Source organism: Pipistrellus hanaki (assembly GCF_964339955.1).
Source record: "Pipistrellus hanaki genome assembly, chromosome: 7".
Lineage (NCBI taxonomy): Eukaryota > Metazoa > Chordata > Mammalia > Chiroptera > Vespertilionidae > Pipistrellus > Pipistrellus hanaki.
Genome location: NC_140509.1, coordinates 70,171,385 through 70,192,151, shown reverse-complemented (window position 1 = coordinate 70,192,151; position 20,767 = coordinate 70,171,385). Strand labels below are relative to the sequence as shown.

Here is a 20,767-nt window from a genome sequence, read left to right as displayed (position 1 = left end):
AGATGACCTTTTACTTTTTCTAAACCTTGAACATGACTTTGTATCCTTTTGGGAGATGGAAGAAAGAAACCAAATAGCTATTTTATTTCTTTTTTTTTTTTTTTTTAATATATTTTATTGATTTTGTACAGAGAGGAAGGGAGAGAGATAGAGAGTTAGAAACATCGATGAGAGAGAGTCATCGATCAGCTGCCTCTTGCACACCCCCTACTGGGGATATGCCCGCAACCAACGTACATGCCCTTGACTGGAATCGAACCCGGGTCCCTTCAGTCCCCAAGCCGACGCTCTATCCATTGAGCCAAACCGGTTTCGGCTAGCTATTTTATTTCTAAGATCATGTAACTCTGACAAGGATTTCACCCAACATGATCTGTGACTTCCTAACATGCTGCCCTCACTCATGACAATTACAGTGTGTCTCATTTGCTGAAATCTTTAATCACCCTAAAACGTTCATCTTCGCTCTGGAATACAATGAGGAGGTAGAAAAAAATGAGAGTAACCTATAACCAAAACCAAGGAAACAATCTCTTCCCCTTCTCCACAACTTACACAGAACTCATGTGGGCTTTCCAGTGAGGAAGGCCCCATGAAAGGATCTGTTTGTTGTTGTTAAAATAGCCATGTGTCACCCAGCTGATGTGGCTCTGTGGTTGAGCATCAACCTATGAACCAGGAGGTCACGGTTTGATTCCCACTCAGGGCACATGCTCAGGTTGCCTGCTCTACCCCAACAGGGGGCATGCATGAGGCAGCCAATCTCCCATCCAAGTACTAACCAGGCCCGACCCTGCTTAGCTTCCGAGATCAGACGAGATCGGGCGCGTTCAGGGTGGTATGGCCGTAGACAGGCAGCCAATCTCATCATTGGTGTTTCTCTCTCGCCCTTCCTCTCTAAAATCATTAAACTATATATTAAACTGCCTGATCCCCCCCTAATCACTTCTGCCTACCTGATCCTCCCTAACCCCTCTGCCTGCCTGATTGCATCTAACCATTCACCTGCCTGCCTGATCACTCCTAACCCCCTCTGCCTGCCTGTTTGCCCCTAACCACCTCTGCCTGCCTGATCACCACTAACCACTTGCCTGCCTGCCTGATCACCCCTGCCTCTGTCTGCCTGATCACCCCTAAGTACTCTGCCTGCCTGATTGTCCCTAACTGTCTCTGACTGCATGACTGCTCCCTAACCACCTCTGCCTGCTTGACCACCCCTAACTGCTCTCTGGGGAGCAGCTGGCGGGTGAGGGGCCATGGTCATTCTGGTCTTTGGTCATTCCACTATTTCAGTCACTGGGCTTTTATTATATAGGATTATCCCATTTTGAAGATGGTGGAGACTGTAGGAATTGGCTTTCCTTTTTCCATTTAGGACACTGATGAGTTCCTTTATGTCATAGGTCCAACCTGAAATTCAACATTTCTCTCATCACCATATCTCCCCTATACCCTCTTCCACCACTCCCTCCTCCCCCACCACCCCAATCACCACACTGTTGTCTGTGTCCATGAGTTATTTTTTCTAAAAAGTTCAATACTTCCATCCCCCAATATCCCCCCTCCCCTAATATCCCTGGCATTGGAGCTGTCTGCCTGTTTTCTATCTTTGAGTCTATCTCTATTTTGCTTATCTATTTCTTAGGATTCTGCATGTTTTCCTTGTTTAAAAAAACAACAACAAAAAACAAGAAAAAAAATATATTAAAAAAACAAATACAACTCAGCCATATGTCAGAGCCTCCTCTAACCTTTGATTTGTCATATTCGGCCTAGAAATTTTAAAACCAACCGTTGATGCTAAAACCGGTTTGGCTCAGTGGATAGAGCGTCGGCCTGCGACTGAAAGGTCCCAGGTTCGATTCCGGTCAAGGGCATGTACATTGGTTGTGGGCACATCCCCAGTAGGGGGTGTGCAAGAGGCAGCTGGTCGATGTTTCTCTCTCATCGATGTTTCTAACTCCCTATCCCTCTCCCTTCCTCTCTGTAAAAACTCAATAAAATATATTAAAAACAAAAACAAAAAAACCCAAACCAACCGTTGACATATGGACTTTGTAAGATAAATATTTTACTGAATTGCTTTTAGATAAGAGCGATTATGCCGAATCATGCTTTAGAGTATACTGTCACATGTAATCACATGTAGTTATTTAAATTAAAGCTTAATAAAATTAAAAATTCAGTTCTACATTTTAAGTGCTCAGTAGGCATTTGTGGCTACTAACCACTGTACTGAATAGCACAGATAGTCTTTCTACTCATGACCTATTAGACTGAGTGGATTTAAAGGTACTATTAAAAAAAACTTTTAGGATGTATTGAATATAAAGGCATTTTTCCCCCTCAGAAGCACTCTAAACCCAAATAAAGTGTCTGCCTTCTATTAATGTCTCTGGTTAATAATTCTTTAAAAAACCCATTTGGGGAAAATCATATTCCTCCTTTTTTATAAGCTAAAAAAAAATGAATTGTTAATAAATGAACTGGAATGTACATATCCTTTAGAAAGTGATATTTTCACTTCCTTTATTCTATTTGTATAATACCAGTTCATAATTATTCCCATTTTTAGGATCTCAAAACATATTCCTTGAGATAGAGACTACATGTGAATAGTAGTCTATATTGAGATTTTGTTAATAGGTACACTTGAATTCATTTCTTGCATAAAGTTTCTGGAGAATTTTAACAATATTACTAACTTAGAAAAATTACTTATACTATCCTACCTAATAAGAGTGATATGCAAACTAACCATCACTCCACTACACCCACAAGCCACGTCCACCAGCCAATCTGAGCAAGTATGCAAATAAATCCAACCAAGATGGCTACCAGGAGGGAGGCTTGGGTTTCCCTGGCAATGGAGGAAGCCAAGCTTTCCACACACCCTGGTGAGCCCAGGCCTCCACTCAAGGCTACAAAGTTCAAATATAGAAGGTAAACAAATCCAAACAGAAATGGCGGCAGCCAGAGCAGGAGGCTACAAAGTTTCAATAAAGAAGGTAAATAAATTCCGGATACCAGGGCCTCTGCTTGGGTTGCCAGGGGGCATGGCTAGCCTGCAAATCACCATAGGCCCCTAGCCCAGGCCATCCCATGCCCCAAGGGAACCCCACCCATATCCGGGACACCCTTCAGGGCAAACCAGCTGGCCCCCTTCTGTGCACCAGGTCTCTATCCTATTTAATAAAAGAGTAATATGCAGATTGACCATCACTCCAACACTCAATATGGCTGCCCCCATGTGGACAAAGATCTTTCCCCATGTGGACACAAGATGGCCACCACAAGTTGGCCAGCAGGGGAGGGCATTTGGGAGGCACCAGGGCTGAAAGGGAGGGCAGTTGGAAGCCATCAAGCCTTCAGGGAAGAGCAGTTAGGGGTGACCAGGCTAGCAGAGGATGGAAGTTGGGGACAAACAGGCTGGCAGGGAAGCAGTTAGACATCAATCAGGCTGGCATGGGAGTGGTTAGGGTGATCAGGCTGGTAGGCAGAAGTGGTTAGGGGCAATCAGGAAGGCGAGCAGTTGGGAGCCAGCAGTCCTGGATTTTGAGAGATATCTGACTGCCCGTTTAGGCCTGATCCTACTGGCAGTTGGATATCCCTCAAGCCAACCTCTCCAATCAAGGGGTCCTAGATTGGAGAGGGTGCAAGTTGGGCTGAGGGACATCCTCTCCCCCAACTCCCCAGCCCCTGTGCATGAATTTCATGCACTGGGCCTGTAGTTATATATAAATATTTAAGCTGAATTGCATGGCAAATGATTGTGATTATAAGCCCTGGCCAGGTAGCTTGATACACCAAGGTTGCAGGTCTGATTCTCAATCAGAGTACATACAAAAATCAACCAATGAATGCACAAATAAGTGGAACAACAAATCGATGTTTCTCTCTCCTTACTTCTTTCTCTATAAAATCAACTTTAAAAAATGTAGTGATTATAATAATATGAACCATGAAGAAGGTAAAGTCTAGGATCATATATTTGGAAATAAAAAATTGAAGTATAGTTGGTTAAACTTCACTAATTCTCTTTTTTTATTGATTTTTGAGAGAGAGAGAGAGAGAGAGAGAGAGAGAGAGAGAGAGAGAGAGAAAGAATATGAGAGATTTATTATTCCACATATTTATACATTTACTGGCTGATTCTTGTATGTGCCCTGACCAGATATCAACTCACAACCTTAGGTTATTGGGACAATGCTCTAAACAACTGAGTTACCTGGCCTGGGTAGTTCATTTTTATTTTAAAGCAGTACTAATTTTTTTTAATTAGTACTCTTAATTCCTAGGTCAATGTCAGTCACCAGCTGTACTGTACAACCCATGGAAGTAAACTAGGTCTCTCTCTCTCACAACCCAGCAAACACACTGCCTGGCACACAGCAGATGCTCATTCAAATTGAGTAATCCATCACACAATGTATTCATTTAACAGATTTTACTAATTATTTTTGAAGTGTTTTACAATCTTAATGTCATTTCTTTCCAAAATTAACATTAAGTCTCTCAAAATTTAATAAACCCTAAAGAACCAAAATGTACACTGTATTTAAAAAATAAATACTTAAAATTTTTAAGATTATAAAAATTCAAAGACATAACATTATTTGCTGGGTAAGTGTCAACCTGGAAAAGCAATTATTTTTAAAAAGATTGGAGAATCACCATTTAAACATGAATTTATTAAGTTTGTGCATTTCTAGCTATGTTATCTACTTACAAAACTTCCAACTCGTTTCATATAGTAAAGTTCAAGTCCCCAGCAAAGGCAAAAATTTGCCAAACTACCTTGATTAGAAACATTAGATTATTTACTTAAAAATCTATGATAAAAATTTTAAGACATTTAAAAATATGAAACAGTTTACTTCTGCAATGCAATGAAATTTTCAGTTCTTTATTTGACAAAATCCTTATCCCAAAGACACACCAAAAGAGATTTATATATAAAAGGATCGGTAATAACCACTACATATATAGTGCCTTTAAAACAATGGATAAGTTGCCCAGCCGGTTTGGCTCAGTGGATAGAGCATCGGCCTGTGGACTGAAAAGTCCCAGGTTTGATTCCAGTCAAGGGCATATACCTTGGAAGGCAGCTATGCTCACCACTATACCACCAACGCAAGGGCATATACCTTGGTTGTGGGCAGGAGGCAGCTGATCAATGTTTCTCTCTCATCAATGTTTCTAGTTCTCTATACCTCTCCCTTCCTCTCTGTAAAAAATCAATAAAATGTATTAAAAAAAAATAAAACGAGTAAGTCATTAATTATAAAATATAAAACCAAACCAATGGCTAGACTAGGAAAGACTGAGAGTATCTAATAAGTCTTTTGATCACAGATACCTCAATGTTCCTAGGCAGCTCTAATAAATTGTTGTGGGAATGAACAACATGTAGTTTATTTGACCTCTTAGAGACATAAGTGTTCCTAGGCAGCTCTAATAAATCACTATGCATACGGACAACATATAGTCTACTTCATCTCTTAGAGACATAAGTATAGACAAGGAGATGGGAGTTATAAGATGTCAACAGATTCACCATTTGAATCATAATAAAACAATCTGAACGTCACTGCTTCTACTACATCACTATGTAGCATGATCACGTTCAGATTTAACAGGTTTGAGTCCACTTTGAAAGACAGGTGTATTTCCATTGCAGCACGGTGCATGCTGACTTCACTGAGTGACTGGTAAAGACACTGGCACTTGGTTAGACTGAGGGGCTGGAGACCCACTATTTATGGCTTGTGGAGGTACTGTGGTTGGTTCCATCTTGCTAATGTGTGTGATGAATCGAAGACGAAGTTTTAAAGCTGGTTTTAAATTACAGATAATCTTCTCTACCTAAAAAATGAAAATACATAGAAAAATATTTTAACCAGAAACTTTAATTTTCCACTTTAAAGGAGTGATTTAATACATATTCTGAGACAATATACTAGGGAGTGGGATGGATGAGAAGTTTATCTATATGCTCTATGTTTTAACAAAAGCAGATAAAACTATTTCTCTCACACGAGAAAAACTGTGTTCTTCCTCACACACATTATATATATAAATCTATAGGTGTGTATATGCATATATCTATGTATATAAACATATACTTACAAAAACACATATACTTCCCTGGCTAGCCAGTAATCCTACTGCCAAAAGCTAGTATAATTTACACTGAAAATATTACACATGCAATAGGTGGTCATCCTTTTAAAATACCATCTTCACAGAAGCATGAAGCACAATTACATTGTGAAGTTCTTTGAATAACATGTCTATAACATATATCTACAAATCTAATTTTTTAAAATTCTGATTTATACTTGGAATTCAAACTATATATTAGATCTACTCTTACTTCAAACACTTTAAAGAAATAAATACATCAAGCAGTTTCGCAGCTTTCTTTACTCAAATGCTCTTTGACCTTGCCAGGAAATATCGGCCCATTAATAATTTTTCCACCGAAATCGGTTTGGCTCAGTGGATGGAACGTCGGCCTGCGGACTAAAGGGTCCCAGGTTCGATTCTGGTCAAGGGCACGTACCTTGGTTGCGGGCCTACCCCAGTGGGAGGTGTGCAGGAGGCAACTGATCGATGTTTCTCTCTCACCAATGTTTCTAACTCTCTATCCCTCTCAATTCCTCTCTGTAAAAAAATCAATAAATTTAAATAATAATAATAATAATAATTTTTCCTTTCTGTAATTACCTTGTGTCAAAGTGTCTTAAGCCCAAATATAAAGGATATGCTAAATAAAGCATGCCTGAGCCCAGCTGGTGTGGCTCAGTGATTGAGCATCAACCTATGAACCAGGAGGTCATGGTTCAATCCCAGTCAGGGCACATGCCCAGGCTGCAGGCCTGACCTCCAGTGTGGGGCATGTGGGAGGCAGCCAATCGATGATTCTCATCATTGGTGTTTCTAGCTCTCTCTCTCCCCCTTCCCTTCTGAAATAAATAAAAATATATTTTTTAAAAATAAATAAAACAAAGCATGCCTGTATTGGTTCCCACTCAATTTTCCTGGACGATTCTGTTGAGGCACAAAGGAGTCAAACCGTCCCCAGCTGCGAGGGAAGAATCCAGCAGACTAGGATTCATATGCTTTTATATCAGTTTCTCTCTTGGCCATTATAGAAGGAAGTAACATTGAAGTATGGAGGGGAGGTTATTTAATTTCTCCTGAAACAGCCGACACTGTTTCCTACAGATAGGAAACTCTGTTATGGCTCAAGGTCCTTTCCACTTTCAGACGGCTCTACTAGGAAGTGGCTCTTCATATGTTGAGTCAGAATGCACCTCCTTTTAACTTCACCAGAGTTTATATGTCCTTTGAAGTCACACAGAACAGATCTAATACTGAACCCAAATGCAACCCTCTCAATAGTGAGGACATAATTAACTAATGAGTTTGGTGTGGGATGTGCTAAATTGGAGATGCAGGGAGAAATACCAATCTTCCGGTTGAGAAGAAAGTTAAGGATGAATCTTAAAGTTCAAATCAAGCTTTCCCAGTTCCTTCCAATGCCCTTCAAGAAATCGCTCTCTGGTCTCTCCGGGCTTTAGTCTTCTAGTTATGCTGCAATTGTCTAATGTTCCCATAGTGTATCCTAATCACCGTCCGGAAAAAGCAAGACCTCCTTCACATAACACAACACCTGTCTGGTCTTTGCAGTAGCGATTCTGTACTGTTTCTTCCTAAGGAAATTACTGTTAACTAACTCCCCTTGGTCTTTTTCAGATGTCTTAATGCAAATATCAAGGGCAAAATGTAAGAAATTATAACGTGTATTTACTTTTACTTTAATACTACCGTATATCCAGAATATGCTCATGTAGCCTAAGAGACTGATATCTTTTCTCCTCAAAAGAAAATAAACGAAACCACTCACCCAAACAAATAAGTCTATCACCATATGTTCAAGGTTTCTAAACTAAACATCACTAAAAGTAATTAAAGGCAACTTACTTGCTCTTTCACGCTGTCACCAGTAAACATATATTTCACATGGTATAGGAAGTCACAGATGGGATCCATGTAATTCAAGTGGGCGCTGCACTGGTCTACATTCAGCAACATGTCATAAAATGCCACACCAATCTAGTTAAAAATAACCAAAAATTATTTATATGTCAAAAATGGTTCAATAATTCAGCATGATAAACTGGACTCCATTCTAAGACAGAGGGATAACAGGTTTATAGAACTGTCACTGACCACACAAGCTGTGTGCATGGAAATATGACATAGCCTGCATTATAGTAGACTCGATAGTGCTACAAATGCCCCAATAGGGCCTAAATGAAATTTCTCTTTACAGTTTAGGAATTTTTCTTAAAATTAAAAGACAGATGATCCCCTTTCAGGAAATCATATTTCAATTTCTGGGATAATCGCAACCTCAGGGATATTTTAAATTGTACATTTAGTTCTATCTGGTGGCTTATACTTTAAGGTTCTATTCCTGGTTCATTTTCTTTTCTCTGTACTCCTGTTCTAGATGATTTTAATTAATTCTTCTCTACTGTAGTGCAGGTTCTCAAACGCATTTCTCCTTCCTTAACTTTCTTCTTAACTTTGAAGATATGAATTTCTCTCTGCATCTCCAATTCAACACATCCCACACCAAACTCATTATAGTTACTTAAGTCATGGGTACACTAGGTCCTCCATAACCACTCTCTGATCCTACTAAGCTGACTTCACTACTAATGGATTATAAAATGAAGCTTGGAAAACATTGGGGAAAAAACCCAAATAGATATTTTAGAACTTAATTTTATCAGAAAACCCAGATTATATTTTACCTCTATCATACACCGAGTTCTCTCTTGCTGAAATCTTTGTAAAAATGGTCCCACAAGATGGTACACATAAAGCAACTGGAATTCAGTCTTCACTATAGGAAGAAGTACTTCAGTGAGAAACCTAAAATGTGAAGATAATAATTTACTGTGATTTGAAATCAGTGAATTATTTGAATTTTGTTAATATAGCCTATCCTAGTATTTGTAAAAGTCATAATTATTTTTTTTTTAATTTGTTTAGATTTTGGTAACCTTTTTAATTATTCTCATCTCTCACTGGCTCTTATTTTCATTTGATTACTGGAATAAATTTAGATTTAAAGTCATTCTTAGAAATAAAATTACTGCCATGACTGTGAATAGAGGTCTGCGGACTGAAAGGTCCCAGGTTCGATTCCGGTCAAGGGCATGTACCTTGGTTGCAGGCATATCCCCAGTAGGGGTATGCAGGAGGCAGCTGAATGATGATTCTCTCTCATCGATGTTTCTAACTCTCTATCTCTCTTCCTCCCTCTCTCTGTAAAAAATCATTAAAATAAAATAAAAAAATAATAAAATTACTGAATGACAGAGGTGCATATAAATGACAGAGTCTTATATAAATGCCATTCTCAAGAAAGTTGAATCTAGTTAATACCAATTTTATAGTTAAGGTAAATAATGAGAAAATAGGCTGATATCAGTTATTTAGTTCAAAAGGCAACTTCTGGAATACATTCTGGGGAAAAGCCTCCTTAAAATGTAATGGAAAATTAGATACCAAATTATTACTTGCATGTACACATTACGTTTTTTTCAAACAATTCTGAAGTAAAAGAGTTTTTCTGATTATCTAGAAATTCTACTTCACTCTCACTTTCCAAGTTGTTCTTACATGTCCATGAGGTTAAAGAACAAAACAAAAACATCACAAAAGTAAATTTTATTTTAAAAATCATAATACCTACTTGGGAATGAGAGAAAGTTGCCCAATGCTAGAATGGTGCCACACAGCATGCGCTAAAGCTAACGTATAGCTACAGCTCATCTCGGAGTAGGACTGATGACAAGCAGTGAAGTCAAAGAGGCGGAATGGATAGCCAACCCATTCAGTTTCAGATGTCAAGCTGGGACTACTGATGACACTCACAATTTGATCATGAAGGACAATCCAATATGGCTCCTTTAAAACCAGAGGAAAGCCCGATGAAAAATATCACGTATCTAGTATTCCACCCCAGATTCATTTTCATACTCCCACCCCTAAAATAATAGCACCTTCTCATTCTTTAATGTTTTCTACTTATCCAGCTTGTGTCCTTGTATAATTTCCATTATACTTTTGCAATCAAAAGTGGGCAGCTTCATAATAAGTCATTATTATGCTTGTGAGTTAGAGGGTTCCATACACGCATCTACCTGTTCATTAGTACCTGATACTGACTACACAGTAAATCTACTTTAACAATATTTATCACACAGACACTACTGATACACATTTGTAACTCAGAAACAAATACATATATTTGGGAGGTGGGTAAGGAGACAGTGACTTATAGAGGTGCCTAATCAAAGCAGTCTGGAGTACAGAGGGTTAAAAAATATTATTGACATTCAAAGAGAGCACTACAGACAACCATGTGGTGCTGACTAGACACATGTGGAGGTCACATGAGAAGAGGCTCACATTGATATGTAATGAACTAAGTGTTCAAAATATTTACATTTTAATGTAAAAACTAAGGTTGGATGGGTAAGTGGGACCAATGAATGTAGGGACCCAAAAGTCAAGTAGATTTGATGCAGAAAGCAGTCACTGTGGATTTTTGAAGCAATAATAACATGAAAACTTTAAAAACATGGAACGCTTCATTAGCTGCACACTGTCCTTGTATAAAGGCATCTTATTCTTTCAACTCACAGGAACAGCTGCATTCCATTACTACGTACAAATCACAACTTAACTCACTGGTAGAGCAGTGATGATCAATCCAATTGCATTCATCCATGCTGTAATGTTCTCTCGTGGCACTAAAGGCTGACTACAAAGTGGGAACAAATAATAAAAATGTGGAATTATAAAAACATTTTATATGGTTGATAATGAATCTTATTTTGAGAACATATATAATTCAGGGGCTGACCTCTACATTCAGTAGGAGTCATCCAATAAAACAATAGACTTTTATTGAGTAAAAATTTACTATACAGAAACAAAAGCAAAATAGGAATTTTGTTTTGGGTTGTTTCCTTTAACAAGTGGGCTGAAAGACTATTTCCATTTATTTATACTTCTTCTCTAATCATTATCCCATCCTTTATGTTGGTCTTTAAGAAAGGACTCTTCAAAGACAGTCTTTATTGAGAGGTTAACATTATTCTTAAATTAAATACCAAACAACTAATAAAAAATATAAGTATAATAGAAATAAACTCAGGTCTCCTGACACTATGTAGGGCCAACTCCATTACACATATATCGTAAGGACAAGATCTAGAACCAAAAGACAGTTACTATCCAGTATGTATCAGCCTTGGGACAATAGGTTTATCTGACAGCTCCAAATAAAATACCCATTTCTTTACAAATAAACAGTAAATCTTATTGCATACAACAGTATACATACCTTTTTAGCACAACATTTAGAAGAGCATTTCCAACTTCTTTGCCCGAAACAGCTAAGGCCATGAGCTCCACACAAGTAACATGCAGTGCATGGGCAGCTGGATTGGGAAACTCATTGAATCTCCAGTCACAGTTTGGAAATGGACCAGGAGACTTGCCAGCCATCGGTGCAAATGATTAAAGCAATAACTACTGGGTTATTTTAAGATCAATGGCTCATATTTGTATAGTGCTTTACAGTTTTCAAAATGTTTCACATGTAAACATCTCATTTGATTATCGATTTATCTGATTATGAACCTCCAAGAAGTGATTTACCTGAGAGGTTAGAAGGCAAATAATACATACCAAATACAAATAAACTTGATATGACAGATATATTGACTGCAACCATATGATCAATCGTAAAGTATATGGTAAAATGGTTGATCTTATATAGGTGGACTCATAACTGTGATGTGATAGCTATAGATGCAACCAAAGTACTGCTATAACTATCAACTTATTTCTTCTAATAGTTATAGGACAATTAATAAGAAAGTTACTCCACCTAGCCAGTTTGGTTCAGTGGACAGAGCATCAGCCTGCGGACTGAAGGTTCTGGGTTCAATTCTGGTCATGGGCACATGCCCAGGTTGTGGGCTCGGTCCCCAATAGGTGGTGTGCAGGAGGCAGCCAATCAATGATTCTCTTTCATCATTGATGTTTCTATCTTTCTCTCCCACTCCCTTCCTCTCTGGGGGAAAAAAAAAAAAAAAAAAAAAAAAAGTTACTTTATAATAAGTAATTCTTCTACTTCACAAAATAAGTTTCTTTGTGTATAGAAAAATAAATCATGACCATTTATATAAAACTGCTCTAAATAGTGGCATGGTATATAGACATACTAAGTATAATGTGCTAAAAACTTAAGACATGAAATCAAAATGAATAAAAATACCAGTATAGTGGCATTTTTTAACAGAAAAGAGAGAAAATAAATTTTATTATCCTCTATTAACATTTTTTAAAAATTCAATTACTTACTTAAAGCAACAAATTTCTATGTTCTCCAGTAGCAAACAAATGCACGTACTACAATAATAAATTTATTTAGAAATAGGATTGTTTTCTTTGAAACAAATCTTATAAGGCCTGCTTTAAATATAAATTTTAATGGAGTGGATTTCTGCCTCTCTGTCATGATGCTGTTAAGATTCCAAACTTTCCAGAAGTAAAAGGAGAAACAATCTTCAAGAAATTTGAAGTCTTAGAATACATAAAAATATTATCTTGAAAAGACAATACAGCTCACGTTCTCACAAATCATACATGCCCTTATTTCTACAGAACCTGGAAAATCACCATAAAAAGGATATTATCCACTAGTCGGCCAATCAGTCTGCAATAGTAGGAGTCATCTGGGACCCAAGGATTGTCTTCTCGGGCATTCATAGCACACTTCAGGTAAGTGTCACTTAGACACCAGCCCTGCGGTCGATTATCCTTGAGAGAGCCGATGATCGCGTGAACAAGTTTTCGTTTGAGAAATGCACGATCTCTCAGGTGCATTTCATAATAGTGCAGAGTATTATACAAATAAGTCACTGGACGATCTGCCAAGAAGAAAACAAATCACCATGATGCGATCTGGTTACCGACAATGTGAAAAAACAAATCCTGTTTTCAGATTACCCAAAAACAGCTAAGATTATGAAATTATTTCACATGCTCGGTAATTAGAGACAGTGAATATTTTAATTTTAGGACAAGGCAGCAAGCTTCCAATAATATACATCTCTGTACTTAAAGATATTCATTACAGTCTGAGGTAGCAATTTCACTTCTGGAAATGTATCCTGCAAAAGTGAAACATGTGCTAGGACATTCCTTTCTAGAGGGCAGGGATGGGACATTTTTTGGCATAACCCTCTGTATCATGTGCATTTATCACCTAATCCAAATGGAAAATGTTTTCAAGGAATGTTCACTTTAACTTCATACCTAATCTGCAGTGCTAAAAGACAATTCTAGCTTCTGCACTGGACGAAAACATCTTAGATCAACGTCTAGAAAGCACTGCCCCAGAAAAAGACACTTTGTCCCCATAGTGGCTGCCCTGGGGCTCCCCTGCTTCTGTCACTGACTCTGCTGTTCTCTAGGACCAGGGTTAACACTTCAGACTTGTCTTGATTTCTTTCTTTTCATATTCTCCCCACAACCAGCCACACAAGTCCTATTTCTTCTTCCCTGACTGTCTGTCCCTTCTATTTTATTTCCAGTGCCATCATACTTGTTTATCATACACCTGAGCTTTCTGACATAATGTGTTGAAATGGCTTCCTTCTTCCAAGACATGCTGCCAACTACAACTGGACTTATCTAAAAGAAATGTTTTCCACTTATGCTTTCCATGTAATTATCTTACTCAATAACTTCTAGTTGATCCTTGATCACCTGCGTTATAAAATCAAAACTTCCCAAACAGGCATTTAAGATGATCTGTCAGGTATAATACATAAATTTTCAATTTAGTCCAATGAGGCTATTGTTTTCAAGATGTCTTGTTTTTAATACCTTCATGTTTTCCCAAAGTATTATTTCTGCCTAGTCTTCCCCCTCCTTTCTGTTTATACAAATCACATACATCACAGTGAGATTCTATCCATCCAAGAAGCTGCCAAAATTCAATTTGTTCCCAGTAACATCAGTCTGTTGTGAACACATATTTTTTTTCCTTCTATAGTCTTTGGCAATTAATCACACTCTGTGTCAAATAAGGCAACTCTTACATATCACTTTTTTCCTATTTAATACATTTGTTATGATTAACTATTCATATTTTTATGTAGTCGATTTTAGACTTCCTGGTACCAATGCATGGCACTTAACCTCAAAACACTTTAATAAAACAAAATCTTTAGAACCACTGTTACCCATATGGTCATGCCTAGCACACTTATGTTTACTCTGAGATGTGATTAAATTTGAAAAAGCTCACCATGAAATTTATACAGCCCTCCTAGGTGATCTAGGAGAGTCTCCAGTGATTTGGAGACGGGAAGCAACTCTAAAAACCTGTGGATTACTATATCAAATACAGGAAGGAATCGGAGACACACGTTGCCAAAATAGATGGGCAGATAGGGTGACTGGATCTGCACGGGAGGATCGACCTGCTCCGCCAGGCCCTCAAAATACAGCTTCTCAGGATATTTCTGTGGAAATGAGGAAATGGTAAATGTTTAGGGCATCTTTTTTTCTCTTAAAAAAAGAGCTAAATAATCTTGCCCTTTAAAAAAGAACATGAAACCATGTTTGCTCCTACAATGCAATGAAAACAAGAGTCATTTACTTGGTAAAAATCTTTTATCCCAAAAATACACCAGAAATTATTATGTATAAAAGGATTTGTAGTAACTCTTTTCATTTTGTACTGTATGTATCCATGTCTATAAAAACTGCAATTTTAATTTATTCATAACTTTAGAGATACTCTAGAATCTTGAAGAAATTTAGAGACCAGAGAGAAAGAGTAGAACCACAGAGACAACAGCCAAGTCAACAGCCAAGAATGGTTAGACAGGATTAACTGAAGCACTAATCTGAATGAGTACCTTGTGGTAATTCATGTGCTTGGTGTGCCAGTCGTTCTGCAGCCAGTGCTCTGGGGAATTTTCCTTCACAAAGTCACTTACTCGATTTCGAAAATCATTTGGTTTGAGTAACAGCAACTGAATTATGAAATAACAAACCTGGGCTTCATTTCCTTCATGGCTACGCATGGCCTTTGGAGAAGAACAGAAAATTCTATGAAAATGTCTAACCTATGCAATAGTATGGGTCTGCCACTTGATACTCTAAATCTAAATAAATAAAATGTTACTATATCTCTATTTTATCCTTTTACTGATTTATAGATTTGCATTATTTCCCCTAGTAAATTGTAATTATATTTTTTTAAAGGAGCTTCTTAAAAAATAATATTTATTTATTTACTTATTTAAGAGAGAGAGAGAGAGAGAGAGAGAGAGAAACACTGATGTGTTGTTACACTTATTTATGCATTCATTGGTTGATTCTTTTATGTAATCTGACCGGGGATCAAACCCACAATCTAGGTATATCGGGAAGATACTAGAACCAACTGAGCTACCTGGCCGCGGTAGACTGTAACCATCTTTACATCTGTGCTCCACAGCTAAGAGGTTAATGTTAACCTATCAGCTACCCCAAATATCACCACTACAGTATTTTTATAAATGTAGTATTACCCACCCTGATTTAGTGTCTTTTTCTTAAGTTTTTGCCTGCAATAGAATCAAGTCAATAGAAAAAAACATTTGAGGAATGTTGGGTGGCAATGAGAAAATCCAGTTCTGACTGTGGCTACCAAACTGCACAAATGGTTATTAGCACCTACAAAGGAATGCAGTGACTTACAAATTCCTGACCCTAGTGGGAAACTTTGAGAATCAATTCAGGTCTAACGGCTCATATTTTTAGGACATCATAATGCCAGGGTCATATCTTATTTACTCCATACCTTCTGTGCATAGAACATAGTATATATTCAATACATATTTACTGAATGAATGAGTAAAGAAATTGGGAAATATCTAGTTCTTTAGGGAAGTGATAGCAATGCTTAATTATTGTACAAATTTATTAAATTCTTAGGAGCAAGATTTATCAATCACACACATTGATCCAAAAGAGAATAGACAGCTTAGAAACATTCTTAAGTAAGCATATTCTTACCAGGCAGAGAATTAATCTGTCCAATGTAACAATATTGTACTTCCATACCATGTCATTAAGAATTTCAATGCATTTGTTGAGTTGCTGCCCCCCAGCTGATGTAGAGAACTCATATACCAGGAAATCTGCAAAGGTTCTCACATGGGCCACCAAGGCCCTGGCTCCAATTCTTTCTAATACCCTGGAAAGCAGAGTAAAAAATAAATTATATTGCGGTATGGTATAATGGGTTGCCAAATGGATTGCAGATCCAGGTTTGGGGCTTACCTGTAACCAATCTGATTAATATGATCTGTTTCCAAGAGCATTTTCCAGAGAAGACAAAGGAAGAGAGGAGAGCCTTGATTAGAAAAGTGGGCAATGATGTTATTTTCATTGCTCATTGACTTCCACTTCCTATACTCCTCCTCCACATTTTTTTTCAGATTAAAACGGCTTTCCTGAGGTACATTATTTTGTTTGAAGAATGCCTAAAAGGAAGACCAGAAATTTACTTTAATGGTTGTAGTAAAAAGAACACTGGCTATAGAGTTAAGAAACCAGTTCTAGACTTGACTCTGACAGTAAAACACTGTTGGGGTCTCAAGCAACTCAGTAACCAAGGCCAGAATTTCTACTAGTATATTGAGAAAATATGCAGACTTGACTAGATTATCACTGAGATTCCTTTTTTAGATTTCCTAAAGAGGAACTGCAAGCAAGCCTGAATTCAAAGTCTCTTAATAATCTGTTGATACTTCTATTCACCTTGGGGGAAAAAGAAAGAGAAATTTATGTGCCCGTTGATTACATATTTCCCTATCGCTATAAAGAAAATCCATTACATTAGCCCAGTGGTTCTCTAAGTATGGCAGTATCAGCAGCAATCTGTATTTAAACAATCTTCCAGGAGATTCTGAAAAGTTTGAGAGCTACTGCTCTACCCCTATTAGAATTTAAATGTTCACTGTGCCTAAAATTTTCTCTGAAAAGTAGAAGATGAGGTTTTCTTTCTCTGTGTTATAAAAGCCAAGTTTATAGTTTTTCTCTGTGTGATTTTTTTTAAAATGCACTCAAGTGTAGCATATGTGCATTAAATTATATTTCTCTGTATTTCAGTTCTATGAGAGAAAAAATTTTCAGTTAATGTATTAATTCTCACAAGTATTAACTAATAAGATAAAACCATAATAATTAAAATTTAATTATTTTACATACAGTCCTAGAATAGGACAAGGAACAACAACCCAAGATTTTGAAATAGTGAAGATTTATAAAAACAATAAGACAATCTAACTTTCCCTTTGGCTGTCACCAAAAGTAACTCTCTGAATAATATTATAAAGGGGAAGAATGATTTCATATATATTCAATATATAATTCAAGACCAAATTACCTGTAGTGGGCCTGGAAAACAGCTAAGAGTATGTGAAGCCCAATTATGAGGAGTAAAACTCATAATGGTCTGAAGTATGTCTTTACACCAAGTTCCCTGAATTGAGTCAGAGCCTGTAAAAAAATCTAAACAAAAACAAACAGATATAATCTCGATCTAAATGACCACATCCATAATTCATAAAATCATAGAGAAAGTCACAAACAACTAGGTACACTGAGAGAATTTCACTGCAATGCATTTACTGCTAAACTAGTAATATTCAGCTTAGGACCTAAATTTGAATGATATGAACACAAATGAAATGACCAAAGACAATGGGAATCATTTTAAGTTATAGAACATCAATGATACAACTGTTGTACAAGTCTACCATGATTGCTCACTTAATTCACTCTGACAGTGAGGTATTAGCACTTTTAGAGCCAAGAGAACAGAATTAAGAAAGCAGATATTGTGCCTGGCTGGGGTTGCTCAGTGGTGAGCATCAACCAATAAACCAGGAGGTCATTTTTCAATTCCTGGTCAGCGCACATACCCAGGTTGCAGGCTCAATCCCTAATTGGGAGGAAGAGGGGGTTAGGGGGTGCAAGAGGCAGCCAATCAATGACTCTCTCTCATCAGTGATGTTTCTCTCTGTCTCTCACCCTCTGAAATCAATAAAATATATTTTTTTAAAAAGAGGGTAAACTGGTCCTGAGAAAAGCTCAAGAACTACTACTGAAAAGTGGCTAAAAACTGATGCTCATCCTGGTTAAAGTGACAGTACACAGAAGAATCTATGTCAATGACTGAAATCGTGAAGCTATCAAAACAACTGTATTTGCTTGAACAAATAAATGAAAAGTATCTTTTTAGCATCTCATCCCCTTAATAATCAGTAGAGACCTGGCACACTCCAATGTCACTGTTTTGTTAGTGGTGGTGGATTCACTGTACCTGTCACGTGAGTTGCTCTAGCTAAGGTCAATATCAATGCTCGGTTCAGTTCTTCGGATTCCGCGGACAGCACCGTTTTGGGGTCATTAAGAAAGCGTGTGAACTGTGGCTGTAACTCGGAGCTACCTAAGGCTGTTATAAGCCTAAGTGCAGTGCTCTCAACACTGAAAGGTGGGAGAACAACAACAAAACAAAAAAATGAAAGAGTTAATTTGCATATAAACTTCAGAATTATGGAATTAAATCTAATTCTAGGCTAATTAAAATGGGAAAACATGAAAACTATGAATTTCCCTTCTTTAATATTTCTTCTTTTTTTTTAATCCTTACCAGCGGATATTTTTCCATTGATTTTTTTTTTTTTTTTGGTGGGGGGGTGAGGGGAGGGGTGGAGAGTGGAAGAGAGAGGGAAAGACAGAAATAAACACGGATGTGAGAGAAGCACATCAATTTGTTGCCTCCTGTACAAGCCCCAACCAGGGCCCAGGCCTGGAAGGAGCCTGCAATCCAGGTACATGTCCTTGACTGGAATTGAACCCATGACTCTTTAGTCCACAGGCCAACACTCTATCCACTGAGCCAAACTGGCTAGGGCCCTTCTTTAATTTAAATAAATAAATAAAAAACAAACACCTTTCTTGTGTGGGATGAGCTTTGCTTAATTTTTTTAAAAACCTGAAGTGGCAAATACAGTAAAAACCACTTGACTTGCTTACACATTTGAAAAAGATAGCCCATAGATTATAAGACAAAAACATTTCACTTAGATAAACAGCATTTCAAAAATTACATTATTTTTACTTGTGATATACGGTATTTTCACTTAGGGCAAAATCAAAATAACATGGTTGATACTTTAACCATAATTCGAAGTATGTTTAAATCTAGTACCCTAAAAAGGCTAAGTTAGAACATAATGTCAAAGGCCTTGGAATTACTTATACTCAGTCCAAAGATCCCAAGGAAAGGATTCAACTATCTTCATAAATTTGTTTAAAAAGCTGAATTAAAAAAAAAAAAAAGAAAGAAAGAAAAGAAAAAAAAAGCCAAAACCGGTTTGGCTCAGTGGATAGAGTCCCAGGTTCGATTCCAGTCAAGGGCATGTACATTGGTTGTGGGCACATCCCCAGTGGGGGTTGTGCAGGAGGCAGCTGGTCAATGTTTCTCTCTCATCGATGTTTCTAGCTGGGTAAAAAACGTGAAGAAATTAAGCAAATACAAACAAGAAATAAACAAACAAAAAAAAAAACCTCACAGACACAGAAAACCTCATACACACAGATTACAGTATGGTGATTACCAGAGGGAAAGGGGGATGGGTAAAACAGGGTGAAAGGGGGATAAATGGTGATGGAAGGAGACTTGACTTGGGGTGGAAAACACATAAAATATACAGATAATATATTATAGAACTGCACACCTAAAACATGTATAATTTTGTTAACCAATGTCATCCCAATAAATTCAATAACAAACTTTAAAAAATAAAACGCTGGACTCTACTCAGTCTATACTGGAAATAATATGCTTCAGAAGCAGATAAATTAATAAAAATATTGTAAGGCAAAAATTTAAGTTCCCATTTCCAACAAACTTGCTTATAAATCTTAAAGAAAAACAATCTTCAGTGAGTCACCAGAGATGGAGCTGGTTCTGATTTGTTTGTGCAACTGCAGCCAAAGTATGAAGATGACTCAAGAGCTGAACTCTGTAATGAGGCTGAATGTGGTGCATCCGGTAGCTGAACATCTCAAGAAGTGTGTGTAAGATCCCCCAGGCGTGAGACTTGAAAACGGTTGGCAAAAGCTGACCTTAAGGAACAAGATCATTTAAGACATCAATTAGTAAAAGCTGTGCATGAAAAGACACGGAAGTCACACTGAGAAAAATCTATGTAAAGATTTGATTGTGAATACACATGCACAGAGGCATACATAAGTGCACATATTTCCCAAATGTTCTCTATACTATTTTAATTGTAAGGAAAAAAATCCAGATCATAAGTTATAATATCAAGTTTGCTTTTTTCTCCTGGAATTTGGCAACTGATAATCAAGTTCATCTGGAAAAATAAAACACAAGATATATCGGGGGGAAAATTTTTATTCTAGCTGAATCTGGTTTGGCTCAGTGGATAGAGCATTGGCCTGCAGACTGAAAGGTTCCAGGTTCAATTCTGGTCAAGGGCATGTACATTGGTTGCAGGCACATCCCGGTGGGGAGTGTACAGGAGGCAGCTGGTCGATGTTTCTCTCTCATCGATGTTTCTAGCTCTCTATC

At 37.4% G+C, this 20,767-nt stretch overlaps 1 protein-coding gene and 1 long non-coding RNA gene across 4 annotated transcripts in view; one reads left to right on the top strand and one right to left on the bottom strand.

Annotated features, from left to right (window-relative positions):
* Window positions 1–323: 323 nt before the first annotated feature.
* LOC311625394 lies at window positions 324–2,386 on the top strand. The gene is made up of 2 exons (XR_014795497.1): window positions 324–754; window positions 855–2,386. It is a non-coding gene; the product is annotated as an uncharacterized lncRNA (long non-coding RNA).
* A 1,869-nt stretch (window positions 2,387–4,255) lies between these two features.
* MED23 (mediator complex subunit 23) overlaps window positions 4,256–20,767 on the bottom strand; it is a 40,705-nt gene continuing 24,193 nt past the window's right edge. For 2 of the 3 annotated variants that reach the window (XM_084889567.1, XM_084889568.1), the window contains 14 exons: window positions 20,124–20,298; window positions 18,488–18,651; window positions 17,549–17,673; window positions 16,441–16,643; window positions 16,174–16,354; window positions 15,030–15,200; window positions 14,414–14,630; window positions 12,792–13,028; window positions 11,435–11,600; window positions 10,777–10,849; window positions 9,776–9,990; window positions 8,829–8,949; window positions 7,990–8,121; window positions 4,256–5,865 (listed from right to left, as the gene is read on the bottom strand). In XM_084889567.1, the coding sequence (XP_084745693.1) occupies window positions 5,698–5,865; window positions 7,990–8,121; window positions 8,829–8,949; window positions 9,776–9,990; window positions 10,777–10,849; window positions 11,435–11,600; window positions 12,792–13,028; window positions 14,414–14,630; window positions 15,030–15,200; window positions 16,174–16,354; window positions 16,441–16,643; window positions 17,549–17,673; window positions 18,488–18,651; window positions 20,124–20,298 (2,348 nt within the window). In that variant the 3' untranslated portion in view covers window positions 4,256–5,697. The remainder of the gene's footprint in view (window positions 5,866–7,989; window positions 8,122–8,828; window positions 8,950–9,775; window positions 9,991–10,776; window positions 10,850–11,434; window positions 11,601–12,791; window positions 13,029–14,413; window positions 14,631–15,029; window positions 15,201–16,173; window positions 16,355–16,440; window positions 16,644–17,548; window positions 17,674–18,487; window positions 18,652–20,123; window positions 20,299–20,767) is intronic. The other variant, XR_014795488.1, reaches the window with a different exon arrangement.